The 22072-nt window shown below is 45.6% G+C and overlaps 1 protein-coding gene across 6 annotated transcripts in view; it reads left to right on the forward strand.

Moving 5' to 3' along the window:
- Positions 1-21662, forward strand: part of tut4 (terminal uridylyl transferase 4) — a 102040-nt gene extending 80378 nt beyond the window's left edge. The window contains exons 11-28 of one of the 6 annotated variants that reach the window (XR_013935720.1): positions 4305-4479; positions 6211-6848; positions 7075-7225; positions 7718-7804; positions 7902-8005; positions 8289-8346; positions 8432-8535; positions 9056-9145; positions 10811-10924; positions 10999-11076; positions 16757-16934; positions 17003-17050; positions 17715-17797; positions 18483-18598; positions 19227-19392; positions 19467-19549; positions 19665-19899; positions 20508-20951. Coding sequence is in view for 4 of the 6 variants with exons in the window: in XM_080473454.1 (XP_080329580.1) it covers positions 4305-4479; positions 6211-6848; positions 7075-7225; positions 7718-7804; positions 7902-8005; positions 8289-8346; positions 8432-8535; positions 9056-9145; positions 10811-10924; positions 10999-11076; positions 16757-16934; positions 17003-17050; positions 17715-17797; positions 18483-18598; positions 19241-19392; positions 19467-19549; positions 19665-19980; positions 20508-20572 (2640 nt within the window). In the remaining 2 variants the exon portion in view is untranslated. Of the gene's footprint in view, positions 1-4304; positions 4480-6210; positions 6849-7074; positions 7226-7717; positions 7805-7901; positions 8006-8288; positions 8347-8431; positions 8536-9055; positions 9146-10810; positions 10925-10998; positions 11077-16756; positions 16935-17002; positions 17051-17714; positions 17798-18482; positions 18599-19226; positions 19393-19466; positions 19550-19664; positions 19981-20507 lie in introns of all 6 variants that reach the window. The other 5 variants (XR_013935721.1, XM_080473454.1, XM_080473456.1 and 2 more) reach the window with 5 other exon arrangements.
- The last annotated feature ends 410 nt before the right edge of the window (positions 21663-22072 follow it).

A 22072-nucleotide genomic window follows, 5' to 3' on the forward strand; every position in this document is an offset into this window, starting at 1 on the left:
TATGGAATGTTCCCCTCATGTGTGACATCGTCTGGTTCTCCTCGTGCTTCTGATCTGCTGGTTCTCCTCGTGCTTCTGTTCTGCTGGTTCTGTGGCTCAGAGTGACGGTTTAGCCACAGTCACCTCTTGTTCAGGGGGTTCTGTCACCACTGTTCCTGAGGAGACCTCTTGGTTTTCTTATGTATTTGAATGAGAGGAGGGTGGAGGAGGAGGGAGGAGGAGGGTGGAAGAGGGAGGAGGGAGGAGGAGGGAGGCAGCAGGATTTAGTTTCACAACTTGACGGATAATAAAAATTAAAGCGCTCCACTAGTCAAAGTGATCTAGATTATTGAGCAGGAGAGTCTCATTAATAATAATAATAATAATAATAATAATAATAATAATAATAATAATAATGTTTTGAAGCCGATACGATATTCACCCTCAGAGGAGAGAGCTTTTTGTGGGTGAAAATCTTATTTTGAATTGTGGACTTCCTGTTGGATTTAGTTCAGGGGTCCCAGTGTGTGATTTGTAGGGCTCGATGAGACGAACAATTGAGTTTGGTTTGATCTCTCTACGACATTCCTACGGGCCGTGGTCGCCGTTTAAGTGTTTATGGTGGCCGTTGTAGTGTTTGTAGGTGGCGCTAGAGAGCACATTTTGGCACTCTGGGAGTTCATTTTACATTTTCTTATAATGTTATCCAGTTTTAAAAAAATTAGAAGCTGCAATTCCGTGTGGTTCCAGAGGCAAAGGATTTATTCTTTATTCCAATCCTCATAAGCAGCAAATTTAACAAAATATTCATTTTGCTTATAATCTACTAGAACTATGCATCACTTCATGCATCTTCTTTTTGGCCTCTGAAAAAGCACGACACAAAACACAGGCCTTTTCACAGAGTTGGCTTTTGGAAACAGATTCAACATAAGGAACAGGAATCGGTTCCTCACATGTGGAACTAGTTTTATCCCACCGTCACGACTTCAACAGTAAGACAACAACAACAATCACTATCAATGAGTAACTTCAAGTGACACTTTCAATATTCCTGTCTGCCAGTCAGATACTAAACTAAGATTTCACATATAAATGATAAAAATAATAATAACCGTTCATAATTAGGGAAGGTCTTTCACAACTGTCATTTGTCAGTAGCAGCTGCTGTAAACAGACTGACTCACTGGGTGTCTGACTCACTGGGTGTCTGACTCACTGAGTCAAATTCAATGTAAATAACACAAGATAAATTAATAAAAATAATATAGACGTTAGAAAACAGATCTGTGTGTAAATGCCACTCTCACTGCTAACACACCTAACCTGGTGGTTTATTTCTGGGAAGATTAGTTGGTCCACATGTTGAGGAAGAAGCAGCCTGACTCACCTGCTGTGCTGAACACTTGTCCCTCCAGAGTACCGTTCAGCAGCATGGCGTTCTTTACAAACGGCCTGCGTCTTGTCAACTTGACCATCTTCTTGTAAAAGCCAAAGTCCTCCTAAGGCCTGATTCTAAGTGTTTCTCCTCTGCCTGCTCACTGCTGCTCTGGCGGACCTCCATGCCGTGGCACTGGCTTGTGGTAGAAATGTGCGTCCAGGCTGATGGTGCATTCAGTGTGCCGCGGAAACACAGGCTAGAATTAAATACAAGGTAATAAATACAACGTGCAAAACAAATTTATACAACGTGAAAAAATCTACGCAACCTTGGATTTTCCCTATGTAGGCCCACGGTGACCGATGCGTCTCGATTTCACCCGTAAATTGCACCGATGCACACTGAAGGGATGGACACACTTGCATCCCGCACGTTTGTATCTAGATCCCGATTCATAGTGATTAATATGCTTCCCGGGTCCTGAGGATCCAGGAGACAAACACCCTCCAGGGGGCCGTCCACCCTGAGAGGAGCCACAGCCTACAGACCCAGCAGGTCCTGGTCCTGGTCCTGGTCCTGACATTAGGAACCCTTAACAGGCCGGAGCCAGAGGACCTCAGGGACCTGACCCAGCAGGTACTGGTCCTGACACTAGGAACCCTTAACAGACTGGAGCCAGAGGACCACAGGGCCCATCGACCCAGCAGGTCCTGGTCCTGACACTAGGAACCCTTAACAGACTGGAGCCAGAGGACCTCAGGGCCCGTCGACCCAGCAGGTCCTGGTCCTGACACTAGGAACCCTTAACAGGCCGGAGCCAGAGGACGTCAGGGGCCTCAACCCAGCAGGTCCTGGTCCTGACACTAGGAACCCTTAAAAGGCCGGAGCCAGAGGACCTCAGGGGCCCCGACCCAGCAGGTCCTGGTCCTGACACTAGGAACCCTTAAAAGGCCGGCGCCAGAGGACCTCAGGGGCCCCGACCCAGCAGGTCCTGGTCCTGGTCCTGGTCCTGGTCCTGACACTAGGAACCCTTAACAGGCCGGAGCCAGAGGACCTCAGGGGCCCCAACCCAGCAGGTCCTGGTCCTGACACTAGGAACCCTTAAACGGCCGGAGCTAGAGGACCTCAGGGGCCCCGACCCAGCAGGTCCTGGTCCTGGTCCTGACACTAGGAACCCTTAAAAGGCCGGAGCCAGAGGACCTCAGGGGCCCCAACCCAGCAGGTCCAGGTCCTGGTCCTGACACTAGGAAGGTCATAACCAGTGGACACAGCAGTGGTCAGGTCAACACCAGAGGACACAGCAGGGGTCAGGCCGTAGGAGATGAGCAGGTCCAGGGTGTGTCCTCTGTTGTGAGTGGGCTGTGGGACGAGCTGTTTAAAAGAAGAATAAAATCACTGGCAGCACGGTCAGACTTGTTTTCTATGTGTAAGTTCAAATCACTGTTTCTTAAAATCTGATTGTATTTGGTCTGTATGATTGATAGCGAGTGTGAAAATTCACTGATAAAAGAAGAGGCACACTGGGGGGCTGTAGATATAAATATAATAAATATAATAATTTATATATATATAGATACACATAGAATCTGAGGGCTGCTAAAAACAAAGGCGTGTTCAAAGGTGGTGAACTGCCAAAGACATGTCCTCTTTTAAAAAGTGCCGCAGGTAATTGAGGCAGTGCCGCCACCTTTCCTCCGTCCCCTCACTGAAAATAGAACGTTAACATTGTGTGGGGAGCCTGTGTGAGAACAGCTGGAGCGTCAGAACCTTTCCCTTCACACAGGCAGTCCAGTTTCTGATCTGACATGAGATCATTTCTAATCCAAGATTTCCTGGCAGGAGCTGGAATGTTATAGAGAGCCATTTTGCTGCTCTGTGTATGTTTGTGTTTAGTCAGGGTGGAGCTGAGAGGATGTGGAGGAGGTGGTTGTGGAGGATTGTGGTGATGGCAGTGAATGTGTTGTTGTGAGTAGTGGAGAGTTGATGAAGAGAGCAGTAGGGGTGCTCTTGCCAACAGATACGTGTTGTGGTGAGTGAGGAAGACAGGTGGGGGCGTGTACCAGAGGTCTAGTCAGTACTGTTTCCGGTACCCGTACTTTACCATCTTTACTTTTATTTAGCCACTTTACCATTTTTAGCCTTGTTAGCATTGTCAGCCATTTTGAGTCTCTTTTAGCCCTTTTTATCTTCCTTTAGCCACTTTAGCCGCGTGGTGGTGCAGGTGCAGTGGTTAGTGCTCTTGCCTCACATGGAGAAGGTCATGAGGCTTTATGTGTGGGGTTTGCATGTTCTCCCCAAGTGTGCATGGGTTTCCTCCTTATACTCCGGTTTCCCCCACCATTCAAAGAACCGTACCGGGGACCCTGAGTAAGTCTCCCCTCCCCCGAGGGCTATGCCATGTGGCTGCTTACTGATGGCGATACCAATTTGGTTAAATTTCCCTAGGTGGTACAATAAAGTACCATTCTTCTTCTTCTTTGGCATCTTTAGCTTCATTAGCATTGTTAGCCTATTTGAACCTCTTTTAGTGTCATTTTGCCACTTTAGAATCTTTAGCATCATTTAGCTTTGCTAGTATTGTTAGCCTATCGCAGCAGCATTTAGCATTATGTAGCCACTTTAGCATCATTTAGCCACTTTAGCATCATTTAGCATTGTTAGCCATTTGATTCTCTTTTAGCCCTTTTTAGCTTCACTTAGACCTCTTTTGGGGTTTTCGCTTAATTTAGCCTATTTAGCTTTTAGGCTTTTCTTCTGGCTGTGGTCTTCCAGGCCGCTCTGTCCTGGTCCAGATGGTCCTCTTGGCTGCGTGCCCCCCCCCCCACAATCTCTGGTTCTCTGGTTGTGGTCTTCCAGGCCGCTCTGTCCTGGTCCAGATGGTCCTCTGGGCTGCGTCCCCCCCCCCCCCCCCCTAATCTCCGGTTCTCTGGTTGTGGTCTTCCAGGCCACCCTCGTCTGGCCCCGCCCCGTCCCGGCCTCAGTGGGTCTCCTCTGGCTGGAGCTGCTCCAGTTCTTCTCCCTGGAGTTTCCTCTCGAAGACTCGGTGATCAGCGTCCGCCTCAAGGAGTCGCTTCCCCGCGAGGCCAAGAACTGGCCCCGGAGACGGCTAGCTATCGAAGGTAAGCCCCGCCCCCGGATACAGCTAGCTATCAAAGGTAAGTCCTGTCCCCGGAGACTGCTGGACCCTGAACCATTTTCTAGCCCTTTCTCTTAGCGACTTTACACCTTGTTAGCCACTGTTCACGCCTGTTAGCCACTCTAGCCTTTCTTTCTGCCACTTCTATCTTAATTTAGCTTTATTTAGACTCCTTAGCAACGTTAGTCTTTTACCTTCATTTCACCACTTCTAACCTCATTAGCATCCTGTCGCCAATTCTGATCACTCCAGCTACTTTAGCCTCCATTAGCTTTTTTAGCCTTTTCTACTTTTAGCCACTTTTAGCCTCTTTTAGCCACGTTGGCCGCTTTTAGCTTATGTTAGCCACGTATAAAGGATTAAAGGGATGTCCCGATCCGATCAGTAGATATCGGATCGGGGCCAATATTGGTGATTTGTGAGTAATCGGGCATCGCCAAGTCCAGCCGATAACCCCGCCGATCTTAAAGAAATAAAATAAAATTTCACGTCAGCCCCGTTTGCGACCTGCCGTAAACTGAGAAATAGCAACCTCGCCGTTAGCAGCCTGATGCAGTTGAGTGGATAAAATGTCAGCGAATTAAAGAAACTAAAGAAGTAAAGAAAGTAAAGGAGTAAAGAAACTAAAGGAGTAAAGAAACTAAAGAAGTAAAGAAACTAAAGAAGTAAAGAAAAAGCCGCAGCGAAGCAGCAAACTCTCCACTGTAAACAAAATGACATGTCCCCTCAGGGGAGCGATATGGAGAAACTAATGACCCAGAATGTGATTGAATCTGTGGCTCTGGACAACCAGTCCATGTCCTTGGCAGAGAGTGCTGGATTGTCCCGTCTCTTACAGCCTTTGGAGCCACGGCATGCCCTGCCGTCCCGACGAGTCAAACTGATTCACTGGGTTTCATTTTTTATTTATTTTAATTTGCCACAAAATCCAGGGGAAGTTGTTTAAGATAAGATAAATAAGAGAAACAAGACTGCAGAGTGTAATTGGGTTTTTGTTGTTCTGACTGAATAAAGTTTAAATAAGTTCTTAAGTCATTCTGAGAAGAATTTTGATTCAATAAGTGAGTTTTACAATAATTTCTAGGTAAACAAAGCTTCTACCAATAGTGCTTTTAGCTTCAGACATCTTAGTTGCTCCAAAAATACAGTATTGAGTATATTTGCAATAGCAATGTAAGTATCGGATCGGGAAAGTATCGGTATCGCCCGGTACTCAATTCTGAAAAATCGGATCGGTATCGGGGACATAAAGTGTGATCAGGTACTGTTTTAGCTTCTTTAAGGCACGTTAGCCTATTTTAGCCACGCTAGGACTTGCGTTAGGGTTTAGCTTCTCTGAGTCACGCCAGCCTGTTTTAACTTATATGTGGCCCCTGGTCAAACTCCTAGTTTATGTCCCGGTGCTGGTCCCGGTCCTTATCCTGCTCCCGGTCCTAATCCTGGTCCTGGTCACAGTCCTGATCCCGGTTATAGTTCTGGTCCAAGTCCAGTTCTGGACCTGTTCCTTGTCCCAGTCCCGGTCCTGGTCCCAGTCCCAGGCCTGATTCCGGTTCCAGTTCTGGTTCCAGTCCCGTGTCTGCTCCCGGTCCTTGTCTTGTTCCCGGTCCTGGTCCTGAGCCCGGTTCTAGTTCTGGTCCCGGTCTCGGTTCTAGTCCTGGTCCTTGTTCAGGTTCTACTTCTGGTCCTGGTTGTGACCCTGCTGTCTCCCTTTCAGACCCGTTTGCCCTGAAGAGGAATGTGGCACGGAGCCTCAATAGTCAGATGGTCTTCGAGTACCTGCAGGACCGCCTCCGGGCCGCGTACCGATACTTTGCACACCCACAGAGACCCGCAGAGAACCTGGACGTCGAACTCAATGACAACCAGGAAGTTAAATCTACAGAGTCACTGGGGAACCAGGAAGTCGACCTGGAAGTTACAGTTAAGGCGAAACAGGAAGTAGGCCCTGCTGAGTCATTGGGGAATCAGGGAGTGAACCAGGAAGTGAGACTTTGCAAGTTGTCAAGTAACCAGGAATTCGGACTCAATGAGAACCAGGAAGTGAGCCCTCCCAAATCTTTCAAGAACCAGGACACCAGAGCCTCCACGTCATCAGAGAACCAGCAAGTAGGACTCAACCACAACCAGGAAGTAAGACCTTCAAAGTCGTCAAAGAACAAGGAGGTGAAGCAGGAAGTAAGAGTCCCCGAAACATCAGATAAGCAGGAAATGCGATCTGCTAAATCACTGTGGAACCAGGAAGTGTCATCAGAGAACCAGGAAGTCAGGCCCTCTGGGAACCAGGAAGTGATGCCGACCAAGAACCAGGAAGTGAAGTACGTCTTCGACAAGCTGATCCTCACTGGAGGAAAGGTTAGCCGCCGTTAGCGTAGCTTCTCTATTCAACCTGCGTCCTTTTGTCACTGTAACTGCTTATGTGTGTGTGTGTGTGTGTGTGTGTGTGTGTGTGTGTGTGTGTGTGTGTGTGTGTGTGTGTGTGTGTGTGTGTGTGTGTGTGTGTGTGTGTGTGTGTGTGTGTGTGTGTGTGTGTGTGTGTGTGTGTGTGTGTGTGTGTGTGTGTGCGCGTGTGTGTGTGTAGCCCCCCACCGTGGTGTGCAGTGTGTGCAAGCGTGACGGACACCTGAAGGACGAATGTCCTGAAGACTTCAAGAAAACGGAACTGCAGAAGCTTCCAGAACCAAACCCCAAGTTCTTCAAGATCCTTGACTCGCTGTGTTCCACGTGCTACTGTAAACACACACACACACACACACACACACACACTGTGTTTCTGCCTGCCACTGTGAACGCACACTAATACACACAAACTTGTACAGTCTTATACAAACTCACTTGTGAACTCCAGTACACACCCTTGTGCAAACTAACGTACGAACTAACATATGAACTCACTGAAAAACTCTCGTAAAAACTCTCATACAAAATATTGAACGATCCCTCGTACAATGTCACAAACTTATAAAAACTCACCTACAAAGTCATCAAACAAAATCCCCTGCAAAGTTATCGTACAAACTCTCGTCCAAAGTCACAAAAAATCATACAAATTCCAGTTCCAACTGGAACTATAAACACACACTTACCTGTGTGTGTGTGTGTGTGTGTGTGTGTGTGTGTGTGTGTGTGTGTGTGTGTGTGTGTGTGTGTGTGTGTGTGTGTGTGTGTGTGTGTGTGTGTGTGTGTGTGTGTGTGTGTGTGTGTGTGTGTGTGTGTGTGTGTAGTTGAGTTGTGTCTTTCTCCGCTTGAACAACAGAGACGAGAATTAATTCTCTCTGGACTGGAACGTTTCATCAGGAAGGAGTTCAATGGTAAGCGCCGTCCCTTTCTGGTTCTGTCTAAGCTCCGCCTCTCTGCATTGTCCCCTCTGTATGCGAGTTAGCATGCTGGCTTGTTCTGTCTCTGCAGATAAAGCTCGGCTCTGTTTGTTTGGATCTTCAAAAAACGGATTTGGTTTCCGTGACAGCGACCTCGACATCTGCATGACGCTGGAGGGCCACGACAACGCGGAGGTGAGCACGCTAGCATGTATAAACCCGCGTACAAAGTCTGGAACAAACTCACGTACACTCTTACATAAAAAACAACACATACAAGGTCTCACACAAACTCACCTACAATCTTGCGTAATTAGCTAAAAATATTACTGTTGATTAAAAGTATAGTAATCAGTTAAAAACACCATAATTAGCTGAAAGCATTCCAAATACACATTGCACTAATTAAGTTTCAAGCTAATTTATGCAGCGACTTGCATACGAAGTTTGGTGTGAACTAACCGTGATGTTCCGACAGAAGCTGAACTGTAAGGAAATCATCGAGGGGCTAGCCAAAGTACTGAAGAAGCACGCGGGTGAGGACAAAGGTTTTGTAAGTCGGGAACTTTGTGGGAATGACTCAGCGGGTCCTGACCCCGCCTCCTTGTTCTGTGTCCGCAGGACTCCGGAACATTCTTCCAATCACGACGGCCAAAGTTCCCATTGTGAAGTTCGAGCACCGCCAGAGCGGCCTGGAGGGCGACGTTAGCCTCTACAACACGCTGGTTAGCCGCTAGGTTAACATCACACCGCTCTGTTAGCGCTACATGTAGCATCCTGTGTTTGTGTTTTTGCTTTTAGTCCGTATTAACCGTTTTCAAAATGTTTGCTATTTTAGCCAATTTAAACGTTTTAGGATTTTCCAGATTATTTTTATGGTCATTTTATCGGTTTTAGCGGATTATGGTTTGGCTTTTTTTTTGCATATTAACCAGGTAGATTTGGATGTTTTTTGTGTTTTAATGATTTTTTGCGTAATAACCTATAATAATAGCATTTTAGCCGTCTTCGTGGTTTTATTCAGAATTTCTGCCGTTTTAGAGGATTAGGATCTTTGAAGTTTTTTAGCTTTCATTCCGTATTGACTGATTTCGCGATTTTAGTCATCTTAACGATTTTATCGTATTGAACCACCTTTAGTATTTTGCACCACTTCAGATGTTTTAGCACTTTTAGCGCTGCTTCTTCAGCTAATTTAGTGCATTTAATTCCTTGAAGCTAACGAGCATAAATCACCTACCGCAGGCTCAACACAACACCCGGATGTTAGCTACATACGCCGCGCTGGACCCTCGCGTGCAGCTGCTGGGCTACACCATGAAGGTCTTTGCTAAGGTACATGCTGACGCTCGTTGAGCCTCGTTAGCATTTTTTTAACCATTTAACCTGTTTTAACTTTGTTAGCTATGTTACTCAATTTCAGTTCTGTTAGTGATTTACCAGAAGCCTGTAGTACGACGCCAGATTTCCTCTTATCTAGGTAACTTCAGGATTAACTCTGGTTTTCTCTTATGGAGGTAACTTCAGATTTAACTGGTTTTCTCTTATGGCGGTAACTTCAGGATTAACTCTGGTTTACTCTTATGGAGGTAACTTCAGGATTAACTGGTTTTCTCTTATCTAGGTAACTTCAGGATTAACTGGTTTTCTCTTATCTAGATAACTTCAGGATTAACTCTGGTTTTCTCTGATCTAGATAACTTTAGGATTAACTCTGGTTTTCTCTTATGGAGGTAACTTCAGGATTAACTCTGGTTTTCTCTTATCCAGGTTAATCCTAAAGTTAGGATTAACTCTGGTTTTCTCTTATCCAGGTAACTTCAGGATTAACTCGTTTTTCATACTATAACGCTGGTTCAAATCTTCCCAGGATAAATCACCATGGTAACTGACCGGAGAGATCCTGGAAATGATTATCAGGGTTGTAGTAGAGGCCTCTGCTTTGCCCTATTAGCATTAGCCATTAGCGTTATGGTTAAACATGTTAAATGTACTGTTAGCGATTTAAACATGTTAGCTAAATTTGCTACGTTATTAATTAAGCCTATTTTAACTCTATTAGCATTAGCCATTTTAGCATTTTAGCAGCTAGCTACATTAGTGATTTTAAGATGTTAACCAAATTAGCTACATGATCAATTTAGCCAATATTGTTTTGTTCTATTACCATGTTTAGCTATTTTACCAATTTCATTCGAGCTAAATTAATAATTTTAGCTTTGATAACGATTTCATTCTGGCTAAATCTGTAATTTTAGCTACATTAGCTATTTAACTCTTTAGCTAAATCAGTTATATTTTGTTCGAGCATTAGCCTTTTTTGTAATTAGCTATGCCGTTTTGGCTACATCAGCAATTGAACTTGTTAGCTACATTAGCTAATGCAGTAATTTTACTTAGATCAGCGATTTTACTCCTTCGCTAAATTTGTTAAAATTGAAAGTGGCTGCGTTAACTATTTAAAATATTACAGATATGATCACTTTTTTAGCTCTTTTTTCGTGTTAGCAGGTAATCAGCATGTTAGCAGTCGTTAGCATCCAAGTAGTCATTTACAGAAGAGAGATTGTTAGCATGTTAGCAGTTTTTAGTGTAGTCGTTAAGGTTAGCGCCGCATTTTCGCATTTGTTACAAATGAACTGTTTTAGCTATTTTACTTATCTCAGCCACATTTAGCATTTAGCATTTTCGCTGGTTTTAATGCTTTATGTTTCTTAGTTAATATTTTTTGCGTATTAACTGCGTGAGCATAAACCTTTCATGAATCCTCCTAATGTTTATACGTAGTAAATGTTTTTGCATTTGAGTGTTTTTCGCATTTTACCTGATTTCGATGTTTTACATATTTTAAGCTGATTTTTTTTTTGTGTATTAACTATTTTAGCGGTTTTAGCCAATTTAGCTAATAGCGAGTTTTTTGGACATTGGACAGCATGTCAGCAGTTTTTACTGTTGTTGTTTGTTGTAACGGCGCTAACCCTCCTGCGTGCTTCCTGTTAGCGTTGCGACATCGGCGACGCCTCGCGGGGGAGCCTGTCGTCGTACGCATACATCCTGATGGTTCTTTACTTCCTGCAGCAGCGCATGCCGCCTGTCATCCCCGTCCTGCAGGAGGTAGTGCCCGTGCGCCACTAGCCACGCTAATACTGAAGCTAGCCACGGTGCTAACGCTGCATGTGTGTGTGCAGATCTTTGACGGGGAGGCGGCTCCGCAGCGAATGGTGGACGGGTGGAACGCCTTCTTCTATGACGACCTGATGCAGCTGGTAACGACATCATAAAAGACACACTGAGAGGTTGTGACGGTGACACACTGAGTGGTTGTGATGGTGACACACTGAGTGGTTGTGTGGCACACTGAGTGGTTGTGACAGTGACACACTGAGTGGTTGTGTGACACACTAAATGTTTGTGACGGTGACACACTGAGTGGTTGTGACGGTGACACACTGAGTGGTTGTGATGGTGACACACTGAGTTGATGTGACGGCGACACACTAAATGTTTGTGACGGTGACACCCTGAGTGGTTGTGACGTTGACACACTGATTGGGTGTGACAGTGACACACTGAGTGTTTGTGACACACTGAGTGGTTGTGTGATGGTGACACACTGAGTGTTTGTGACGGTGACACACTGAGTGGTTGTGTGACGGTGACACACTCAGTTGACGTGACAGTGACACACAGAGTGGTTGCAGCGGTGACACACTGAGTGGTTGCAGCGGTGACACACTGAGTGGTTGTTGGGGTGACACACTAAGTGGCTGTGACGTTGACACACTGAGTGTTTGTGGCGGTGACACAGTTAGTGGTTGCAGCGGTGACACACTGAGTGGTTGTTGGGGTGATACACTGAGTGGCTGTGACGTTGACACACTGAGTGTTTGTGACACACCGAGTGGTTGTGTGATGGTGACACACTGAGTGTTTGTGACGGTGACACACTGAGTGTTTGTGACGGTGACACACTTGAGTGGTTGTGTGACACACTGATTGGTTGTTTGGCACACTGGGGGGTTGTGACAGTGACACACTGACTTGATGTGACGGTGATACACTGAGTGTTTGTGGCGGGGACACACTGAGTGGTTGTGACGTTGACACACCGAGTGTTTGTGACGGTGACACACTGAGTGGTTGTGTGACACACCGATTGGTTGTGTGACACACTGAGTGGTTGTGTGACACACTGAGTGGTTGTGTGGCACACTGATTGGTTGTGTGACACACTGAGTGGTTGTGTGACACACTGATTGGTTGTGTGACACACTGAGTGGTTGTGTGGCACACTGATTGGTTGTGTGGCACACTGAGTGGTTGTGACAGTGACACACTGAGTGGTTGTGACGGTGACACACTGAGTGGTTGTGACAGTGACACACTGAGTGGTTGTGACGGTGACACACTGAGTTGATGTGACGGTGACACACTAAATGTTTGTGACGGTGACACACTGAGTGGTTGTGGCGGTGACACAGTGAGTGGTTGTGAAGATGACACACTGAGTGGTTTTGTGACACACAGTGGTTTTGTGACACACTGAGTGGTTATGAGGTTGACGCACTGAGGGTTTGTGACGGTGACACACTGAGTGGTTGTGTGGCACACTGATTGGTTGTGTGACACACTGAGTGGTTGTGTGACACACTGATTGGTTGTGTGACACACTGAGTGGTTGTGTGGCACACTGATTGGTTGTGTGGCACACTGAGTGGTTGTGACAGTGACACACTGAGTGGTTGTGACGGTGACACACTGAGTGGTTGTGACAGTGACACACTGAGTGGTTGTGACGGTGACACACTGAGTGGTTGTGACAGTGACACACTGAGTGGTTGTGACGGTGACACACTGAGTTGATGTGACGGTGACGCACTGAGGGTTTGTGACGGTGACACACTGAGTGGTTTGTGACGGTGACACATTCAGTGGTTGTGGCGGTGACACGCTTAGCGGTTGTAGCGGTGACACACTGAGTGGTTGTTGGGGTGACACACTGAGTGTTTGTGACACACTGAGTCCTTGTGTGACGGTGACACACAGTGTTTGTGACGGTGACACACTTGAGTGGTTGTGTGACACACTGGTTGGTTGTGTTGGGATTTATGGTTGGTTATTAGCATTAAATTACTGTAAGTAATAGATTACTGAAAGTAATAAATCACTGGAAGTAATTTATGAAAAATTGAAATTATTAATGGAAGTAAACGGTCATTTACTCATTAACAACTCCTAAAGTAATTGAGTAATTATTTAAAAAAGGGGGGAAAATGAATAAATTATCAAAAAAAAATTATTTATAAAAAAAATATTAATTTGCATAAATGTGTTATTTATGTATTAATAATAAATCGGGGCACCACCAGATAAACTGGAAATAGCTAATACCAAAATATCAGTCTCGTTTGTAAAAAGTTTGTTTAAGTTAATATTTCTGCATAAAATATAACGAATGGAAGGTGTGAGATCCGAGCAGAGACTGTTACAAACCAGTGAATTGTCAACAATAAATACACAATAATCACCAAGAAGCGTTCAATTCAGCTAACAGGCGTTTATTAATAAAATGTATTAATTCATAAATAATTCTGAAATCATCTCATAAATCAACACATTCAAATAGCAAACGACATCGAACATGGAGATTTAATCTATTAAACAGCAAACACCATGTACAAAGAGCGTGTGTGTGTGTGTGTGTGTGTGTGTGTGTGTGTGTGTGTGTGTGTGTGTGTGTGTGTGTGTGTGTGTGTGTGTGTGTGTGTGTGTGTGTGTGTGTGTGTGTGTGTGTGTGTGTGTGTGTGTGTGTGGACGGTCTGGAGTGAGTGGGTGTAATGACCTCGAACGTCCACCAGGTGGAGGCAGACGTCGGCGGGTCAATGCGGTGACTGTGATGACCACTAGGGGCGTGCGGCGGCACGCAGAGGGAGAGCGCAATGACTTGATGTGTCCACCAGGTGGATGTCAAGAGGGATTGCGATGACCCACGTGACCGCTAGTGGTATTTGACTCACTCTTTCTGGGGACCCGGCGGTTGCTTAGCGACCAGATAAACAAGACGTCCGTCGAGCGCGCATGCGCGAGGCCGGTCTCGGAGCGAGGCAGTCTACCGAGGGCGTAACGAACGGGCGGTTCCGTTGGCCCGGTTCTGAGCACCGGAGTCCTAAGTGGAGGTCGGGACCTGCAGTTAGAACTCTTGTGATCAAGGCAGCTCTGCCCTTGCAGCAGATAACACATAGGTGCTACATGCAGTAGTGTGTGTGTTTATCTTGATCAGATAACGGGGGGTGCGTAGCTGCGGGTTAGTGAAAGAGGGGGAGAGATGAGAGAGGATGAAGACAAGAGAAAGACAGAGAATTCTTGCGAGGCTCGGTTCTGAACCCTGGTTCCTCCACACAGAGCTCCCAGTGGGCCTGAAGCTCACTTGGACCTCTGGTTCTGAGGTGGAAAACCAGAGTCCTGGACTTGGTTTGTGCACGTGAACGCGCATACACAAACATATGAGATGCTGTGGCCTTCTGAGCGGCACTTTGAAACACATTGCATTTTCAACAGAACATCAATCTAACTATTCTCTGCCCAGCCAAAGCTCTCACCCTCCATGGTTCGGTTGAAAAGCACCATCCGTGGTTCTGTTGGTTCTGGGAGGCGGTGGTAACTGGTTGTTACCGGGTCTGAATTCAGCATCCTGAATTCAGAGGCCTGGCTTCAGCTGCAGGAGTGGACAGCTGAGAGGATGATTTTGGAGAAGAGGAGACGCTGGCTTTGGTCTCCAGAATCCCCCAAAAAGGCTTTTTTTTATTTTTCTTTTTTTCTTGTCTTGTTTCTTTTATTCCTCTTGGGTGCTCTCTATACCATCTTGAGGCAGGAGAGACATGTGTCTCCCTCGATGGTCAGATGAGAAGCAGAGAGATTTGGTAGGAGAAGTTTCACCCAGGCTAGAATTTCGGACCCCTGTGTTGTTCGGGTCGGATTCGAGCATCCTCTTTGGCCACTTCCAGGGTCTGGCTCGCTCCCCTGCTGTTTTATGGCCTGTTCATTGTCCCTGGTGAGTCTCCTTCGGGGGAGAAATTTCTGGAGGAGTTCACTGGTATCTTCAGCCCCAACAGTTGTTTGGCACACTGGGGGATTGTGACAGTGACACACTGAGTGGTTGTGAAGATGACAGACTGAGTGGTTTTGTGACACACTGAGTGGTTGTGACGTTGACACACTGAGTGGTTGTGTGACGGTAACACACTGAGTGGTTGTGATGGTGACACACTGAGTGTTTGTGACGGTGACACACTGAGGGGTTGTGTGGCACACTGAGTGGTTGTGACGATGACGCACTGAGTTGATGTGACAGTGACACACTGAGTGGTTTTGTGACACACTGAGTGGTTGTGGCGTTGACACACTGAGTGGTTGTGATGGTGACACACTGAGTGTTTGTGACGGTGACACAGTGAGTGGTTGTGACGGTGGGACACTGAGTGGTTGTGACGGAGACACACTCAGTTGAAGATACAGTGACACACTGAGTGGTTGTGGCGGTGACACGCTGAGTTGATATGACGGTTACACACTAAGTGGTTGTGACGGTGACACACTGAGTGTTTGTGACGGTGACACAGTGAGTGGTTGTGACGGTGGGACACTGAGTGGTTGTGACAGACACACTCAGTTGAAGATACAGTGACACACTGAGTGGTTGTGGCGTGACACGCTGAGTTGATATGACGGTTACACACTAAGTGGTTGTGACGGTGACACACTGAGTGTTTGTGACGGTGACACAGTGAGTGGTTGTGACGGTGGGACACTGAGTGGTTGTGACAGAGACACACTCAGTTGAAGATACAGTGACACACTGAGTGGTTGTGACGGTGACACGCTGAGTTGATATGACGGTTACACACTAAGTGGTTGTGGTGGTGACACACTGAGTGGTTGTGACAATGATACACAGTGGTTTTGACGGTGACAGTGAGTTGTAACGGTGACACACTAAGTGATTTTGTGACATACTGAGTGGTTGTGATGGTGACACACTGAGTGTTTGTGACGGTGACACACTGAGTTGATGTGACGGTGACACACTGAGTGGTTGTGATAGTTGTGATAGTGACCACTGAGTTGATGTGACGGTGACACACTGAGTGGTTGTGTGACACACTGAGTGATTGTGACAGTGACACTGAGTGGTTGTGACGGTGACACTGAGTGGTTGTGACGGTGACACTGACTGGTTATGATGGTGACACACTGAGTGGTTGTGATGGTGACACACTGAGTGGTTTTGATATTTGTGACGGTGACACACTGAGTTGATGTGACGGTGACACACTGAGTGGTTGTGATAGTTGTGATAGTGACCACTGAGTTGATGTGACGGTGACACACTGAGTGGTTGTGTGACACACTGAGTGATTGTGACAGTGACACTGAGTGGTTGTGACGGTGACACTGACTGGTTATGATGGTGACACACTGAGTGGTTGTGTGACACACTGAGTGGTTGTGACTGTGCTCTCCATTTGTCCAATCATCAGCCAGGAGTCACTGTCTCAGTACAAACTCATGTACACCCTCTCGCACAATCAGTCATACAAACTCATGTACACCCTCTCGTACAAACACTCGTATGAACTCTCATACAGACTTTCATACAAACTCGTATGAACTTGTGTACAACTTTCATTGAAACGCACACAAACGCTCATATGCACTCACGGACAACTGGTATGAGCTCTCACAATACTCTCACGAACTCGCACAAACTAATCCACGAACTCTCGTATGAACTCCCATCCAAGTTCGTCCTCTTGTAAGTCTTGTACAAAACTCACAAACTCTTGAACGGACTCCTGAATTTACCAACTGGAAAAAATTCCTGGACAAAGTCCCATAAATTTTACTTGTTTGTGACGTAATTTGACTCTGGCTCGTTCCCCTCATTAGCGCCGCCGGCTGTCGGAGTCGCTGGGGAATTCTGAGTCAGTGGGTGAACTGTGGCTCGGCCTGCTGCGATTCTACACCGAAGACTTCGACTTCAAGGAGCACGTAGTTAGCATCCGCCAGCGTCGCAGGCTAACCACCTTCGAGAAGCAGTGGACCAGCAAGTGCATCGCTATTGAGGGTAAGCTAGCGCTAATGCTAAACGAGCTAATGCGCCCAAACAGAGGCTAACTGTTGTCTCTTCCGCAGATCCCTTCGACCTGAACCACAACCTCGGAGCCGGCGTCTCCCGCAAGAGTACGTACGCTAGTTAGTTCAACATAGCTTTGCTGCTTCCCTCACTGAAATGCATTTAGCCACAGTTAGCATTATTAAAGTTTGGCTAATGTTTGCATTCTGAAAAGTTGGTTTGAGCACAGCTAGCTTTAATTAGCATGCTTGTTAGCTACAATTAGCTAAAAATAGCATCCTTGTTAACTATGTTTGCTTGGTGCTAATTGGAGCTAGTTGTAGTAGCAAGTTGGTACTATTAGCTACAAATAGCAAACGTAGCTATCTGTTAGAAGAAGCTAATGAAAATGCTGAACTTTGCAAGCTTAACTAAATCAAGCTCATTGTAGCTAACTGCTAGCCGTTCGCTAGAGTCAGCTTTCAAAGATGCTACATGTAGCTACAAATAGCATGTTTAGCTATCAATTAGTAAAATATGCTAATGAAAAGGCTAACCTTACCTAACTCAACTAATTGTAGTGTATCCAGAAAAGTTAGCGACAGATAGCATTTCCGATAGCTCAGTTAGCTAATTTGCTGCAGCAGTTTTGATGCTAACAAGTGTTTCATTTGGGAGCTAATCATGCAACATACACCTCTAATTAATTAGCATTATTTAATGATTTATGCTAAGTTAGCTACGTTACCTTCTCGAGTGTTAGTGTCGCTCAGCTAATTGTTTCCGTTCCAGTGACGAATTTCATCATGAAGGCATTCGTCAACGGACGCAAGTTGTTCGGAACGCCGTTCTTCCCGATCCCGGGAACCGAAGTGGTAACGTCAACCCATATCTTGCTAGTGGCTGGCTGCTCGCCCCTTGTCAATAGCCATTAGCCAATATCTGCTAGCTTCTAGGCAATAGCCATTAGCCATCATCTGCTAACCCTTAGTAAATGGTCATTAGCCCGTATCTGCTAGCCCCTAGTCCGTAACCATTAGCCAATAGCAGCTAGCTGCTATTTCCAAACCACGGTCAGCTAGGCAGTAGTTTGAAGCCACTGGCCCCTCGCAGCTGTTAGCCACTACCCCCGAGCTAAATGCTGCTTGCCACTAGCACCAAGGGTCTGACCTGTTTTCCACTGAACACAACCATTAGCCACCAGCTAGTACTCCCTAGCTAATAGCCCCTAGCAGCTATCTGCTAATTACTAGCCCCTAACCATTAGCCACCAGCTAGTACTCCCTAGCTAATAGCCCCTAGCAGCTACCTGCTAATCACTAGCCCCTAACCATTAGCCACCAGCTAGTACTCCCTAGCTAATAGCCCCTAGCAGCTACTTGCTAATCACTAGCCCCTAACCATTAGCCAACTGCTGGTAGTCCCTAGCTAATAGCCCCTAACAGCTACCTGCTAATCAGTAGACCCTAACCATTAGCCACCAGCTAGTAGTCCCTAGCTAATAGCCCCTAGCAGCTACCTGCTAGCCTCCAGCTACTAACTTAGGCTTTGTCTCTTCAGGATTACTTCTTTGACTCGAAGGTTCTCACCGATGGAGAGCTCGCACCAAACGACCGCTGTTGCCGCGTGTGTGGAAAGATCGGACACTACATGAAGGACTGTCCGCGCAGACGCAGGTCAGCTAACATGCTAACACTACATGAAGGATTGTCCGCGCAGACGCAGGTCAGCTAACGTTCTAAAAATACATAAAGGACTGTCCGCACAGACGCAGGTCAGCTAACATTCTAACACTACATGAAGGACTGTCCGCGCAGACACAGGTCAGCTATTTGCTAACAGTACACCTGTCTGCACGACGCCTTACGAAGCCACTAAACTTTTTATAAACTTTAAAAAAAATTTATTAGCCAATCTTCTAACACGACTTTATTTATAAGCTAATGTGTTTCAATGAGTAACAAGCTAAAATGCTTACGAGACTCCTCCGCGAGCTAACCGTTTTAATGAGCTGACATGCTAACATTAACATAACAACATGCTGACATGAAACTGGTAAATTAGCTAACAAGCTAACATGTTAAAGTTATGATTTTAACAAGACTTTTTAACGAGCTAACATGCTAACAAATTATGAGCTTTTATTTTGACATGCTAACGTTTTTTAACTTGTTTATGAGCTATCATGATATTTTAACAAGCTAAGATGCTAACTTTAGAATTCATACTTTTGTACGGGCTAACATGACAACTGTGAACAAGCTAGTGTGTGAGCACATAGCCTGTTAGCTAACCTCTTGCTAGCTGTGTGCGTTCAGGATGAAAAAGAAGGAGAGCGAGCGAGATGAGGACCTGAAGGAGGACGAACCACGCGACCGCCGCTGCTTCCAGTGTGGCGATGCGGGACACGTCCGGAGGGACTGTCCGGAATACCGACACCTCAAACATCGCAATGCAGCCGCCGCGCCAGGTACCCAACACCGCTAGACGCACCTTCTCCTTTAACGTTAGCTTACTAATCTAAATAAACCGCCCACCCTACAGGTGGTCACATCGTGCGATCCGGAGCTAGCAGCGTGCTGTCTGACCCGGAGCGACCTGGAAGGACGCGGAGCAACTCAGAATGCGTGAGTAGCGGCGAAACATCTGGAGCAATTTTAGCTTTTAGTTTTCAACAAGTGAAACCAATCGTAGCATGACAGTAGCACTATTTCACTATTGAACTCTTGTGTTTTTTTCTAGTCGGAGACACTGCCATGCTCCCCGCAGCCGCCCCCTCAGTTGCCTCCACCACAGTACCCACCCCCACAGTTGCCCCTGTCATCCCTGCTGGGCTTCCCAGGTCAGTTCCCGGGCCTGCCCTCCCTCTCTTCCCCCTCATGGCCCCTTAACGACCCCAGCATCATCTTTGCCCAGCCGGCGGGCGGGGGGCGGAGCTACAGGATGCCCCGCCCACCACCTGCCTTCCCCGCCGGAGGTAACTACCAGGGCAACGGCTTCCTGCCCCAGGGCAATGGGGGGGGCAACTACCAGCCGGGCAACGGCTTTCTGGGTCCAGGTTAGGACAACATGCTAACAACTGCTGATTTGCTAACCACAGCTAACAATCAACTGCTAACACGCTAACTATTTACATGCTATTATGAAAATGCTAATTGCTTACAAACTAAAATGCTTACTTTCTAACCACAGCTTGCATGCTAACAACTACAAACAAGCTAATGTGCTCACCATGGCTAACATGCTAAGAACTTAAGACGCAGTCAACTGCTAATATGCTAACATGCAAACAACTACTAACACGCAAGTGACAAGGTACTAGCAAGCTAATGTGCTCTAGGATGACCATGTACTAACTTAAGCTAACGCAGTAACAACTACGAAAGTATTAATGTGCTAATCCTGAGTAACATGCTAATGCAATAGTTGCTAACGCTATACATTAAGCGCCATGGTAGCAGCTACTTTCTCAACTGCGAGCATGCTGACGACAAGTCATCCTGGCTATCATGCTAATGCACTAATTCCAGCTAGCATGCTAACTACTTGTGTAATGTTTGTTTACATGTTTGTTTGTTATTCCAGGCTCCGTGGTGCCGCTGCTGCCTCACGTCCTACGTCACGTGAACTTTGTCCAACAGAAGAAGTGACGCTACTGTCGAGTAGTTTGCGTGTTTTAAAGACTTTCTTGTACAGTTTTTACGTTTTCATCTTTTAGCGTGTCGCCGCCTCTGATCTCACGGCAAAGCGTCAAAAGGATCTTTTTAATCTCCCGTTTTTTCAGGGAAACAAACAGATATTAGTCGTGTTTTTATTTTTAACGTGAAAAAAAAGGTTTGACGTAACGTGGACGAAAGGAAAAATAAACGTCCGCCTTTATTTTTATCCGCCGTGTATGTTTGTTTTGTTTTTTGCCAACATGACGACCAACTGAGCAAACGTGTCAGGATGCAGCGCCGGGCTCAGCTAGCCAACTTGGATTAGCGAGCAGGAGGAAATAAAAAGGGACAAAAACATGGAAGATATCCGAAAAATATAATAAAAAACAAAGAAAATAAAAATGCAAATTCGGATGTTTCTGGGTCGTGTTTACAATGTAATGTGTGCTAGTAGCATTAATAGTTGTAGTTGTAGCAATAGTAGTGGTCTTAGAGGAAGAAGTAGAGAGGAAAAATTGGGGAATAATAAGTAGGGACAAAGAAGTAGAAGATGCAGAGAGGAAGAGAGGAACAATTAGAAAGGAAGTAGTGATGAGGAAGTAGAGAAGATGATGTAGAAAGGAACAACTTGGGAGGAAGAAGTAGGGGATGCAGTAGAGAGGAACAAGTAGAAATGAACAAGTAGAGAAGAAGTAGAGAGGAGGAAGTAGAAAGGAACAAGTAGAGGATGCAGTAGAGAGGAGGAAATAGAAATTAACAAGTAGAGAAGAAGTAGAAAGGAAGAAGTAGAGGATGCCTTAGAGAGGAAGAAGTAGAAAGGAACAAGTAGAGAGGAAGAAGTAGGGGATGCAGTAGGGAGGAAGAAATAGAGGATGCAGTAGGGAGGAAGAAGAGAAGAAGTAGATGCAGTAGAGAGGAGTGTTGGGGTTTATGGTTGGTTATTAGCATATAATTACTGTAAGTAATAGATTACTAAAAGTAATAAATCACTGGAAGTAATTTATGAAAAATTGAAATTATTAATGGAAGTAAACGGTCATTTACTCATTAACAACTCCTAAAGTAATTGAATAATTACTTTAAAAACAAAAAAAGAAAAATTATCGAAAATAATTTTTAATAAAAAAAATTATTAATTTGCATAAATTTGTTATTTATGTATTAATAATAAATCGGGGCACCACCAGATAAACTGGAAATAGCTAATACCAAAATATCAGTCTCGTTTGTAAAAAGTTTATTTAAGTTAGTTAATATTTCTGCATAAAATATAACCATCTTAAATAGATTGGAAGGTGTGAGATCCGAGCACAGACTGTTACAAACCAGTGAATTGTCAACAATAAATACACAATAATCACCAAGAAGCGTACAATTCAGCTAACAGGCGTTTATTAATAAAAATGTATTAATTCATAAATAATTCGGAAATGATCTCATAAATCAACACATTCAAATAGCAAACAACATCTAACACGGAGATCTAATCTA

The sequence above is a fragment of the Lipophrys pholis genome, assembly GCF_963383615.2.
Source record: "Lipophrys pholis genome assembly, chromosome: 10".
Lineage (NCBI taxonomy): Eukaryota > Metazoa > Chordata > Actinopteri > Blenniiformes > Blenniidae > Lipophrys > Lipophrys pholis.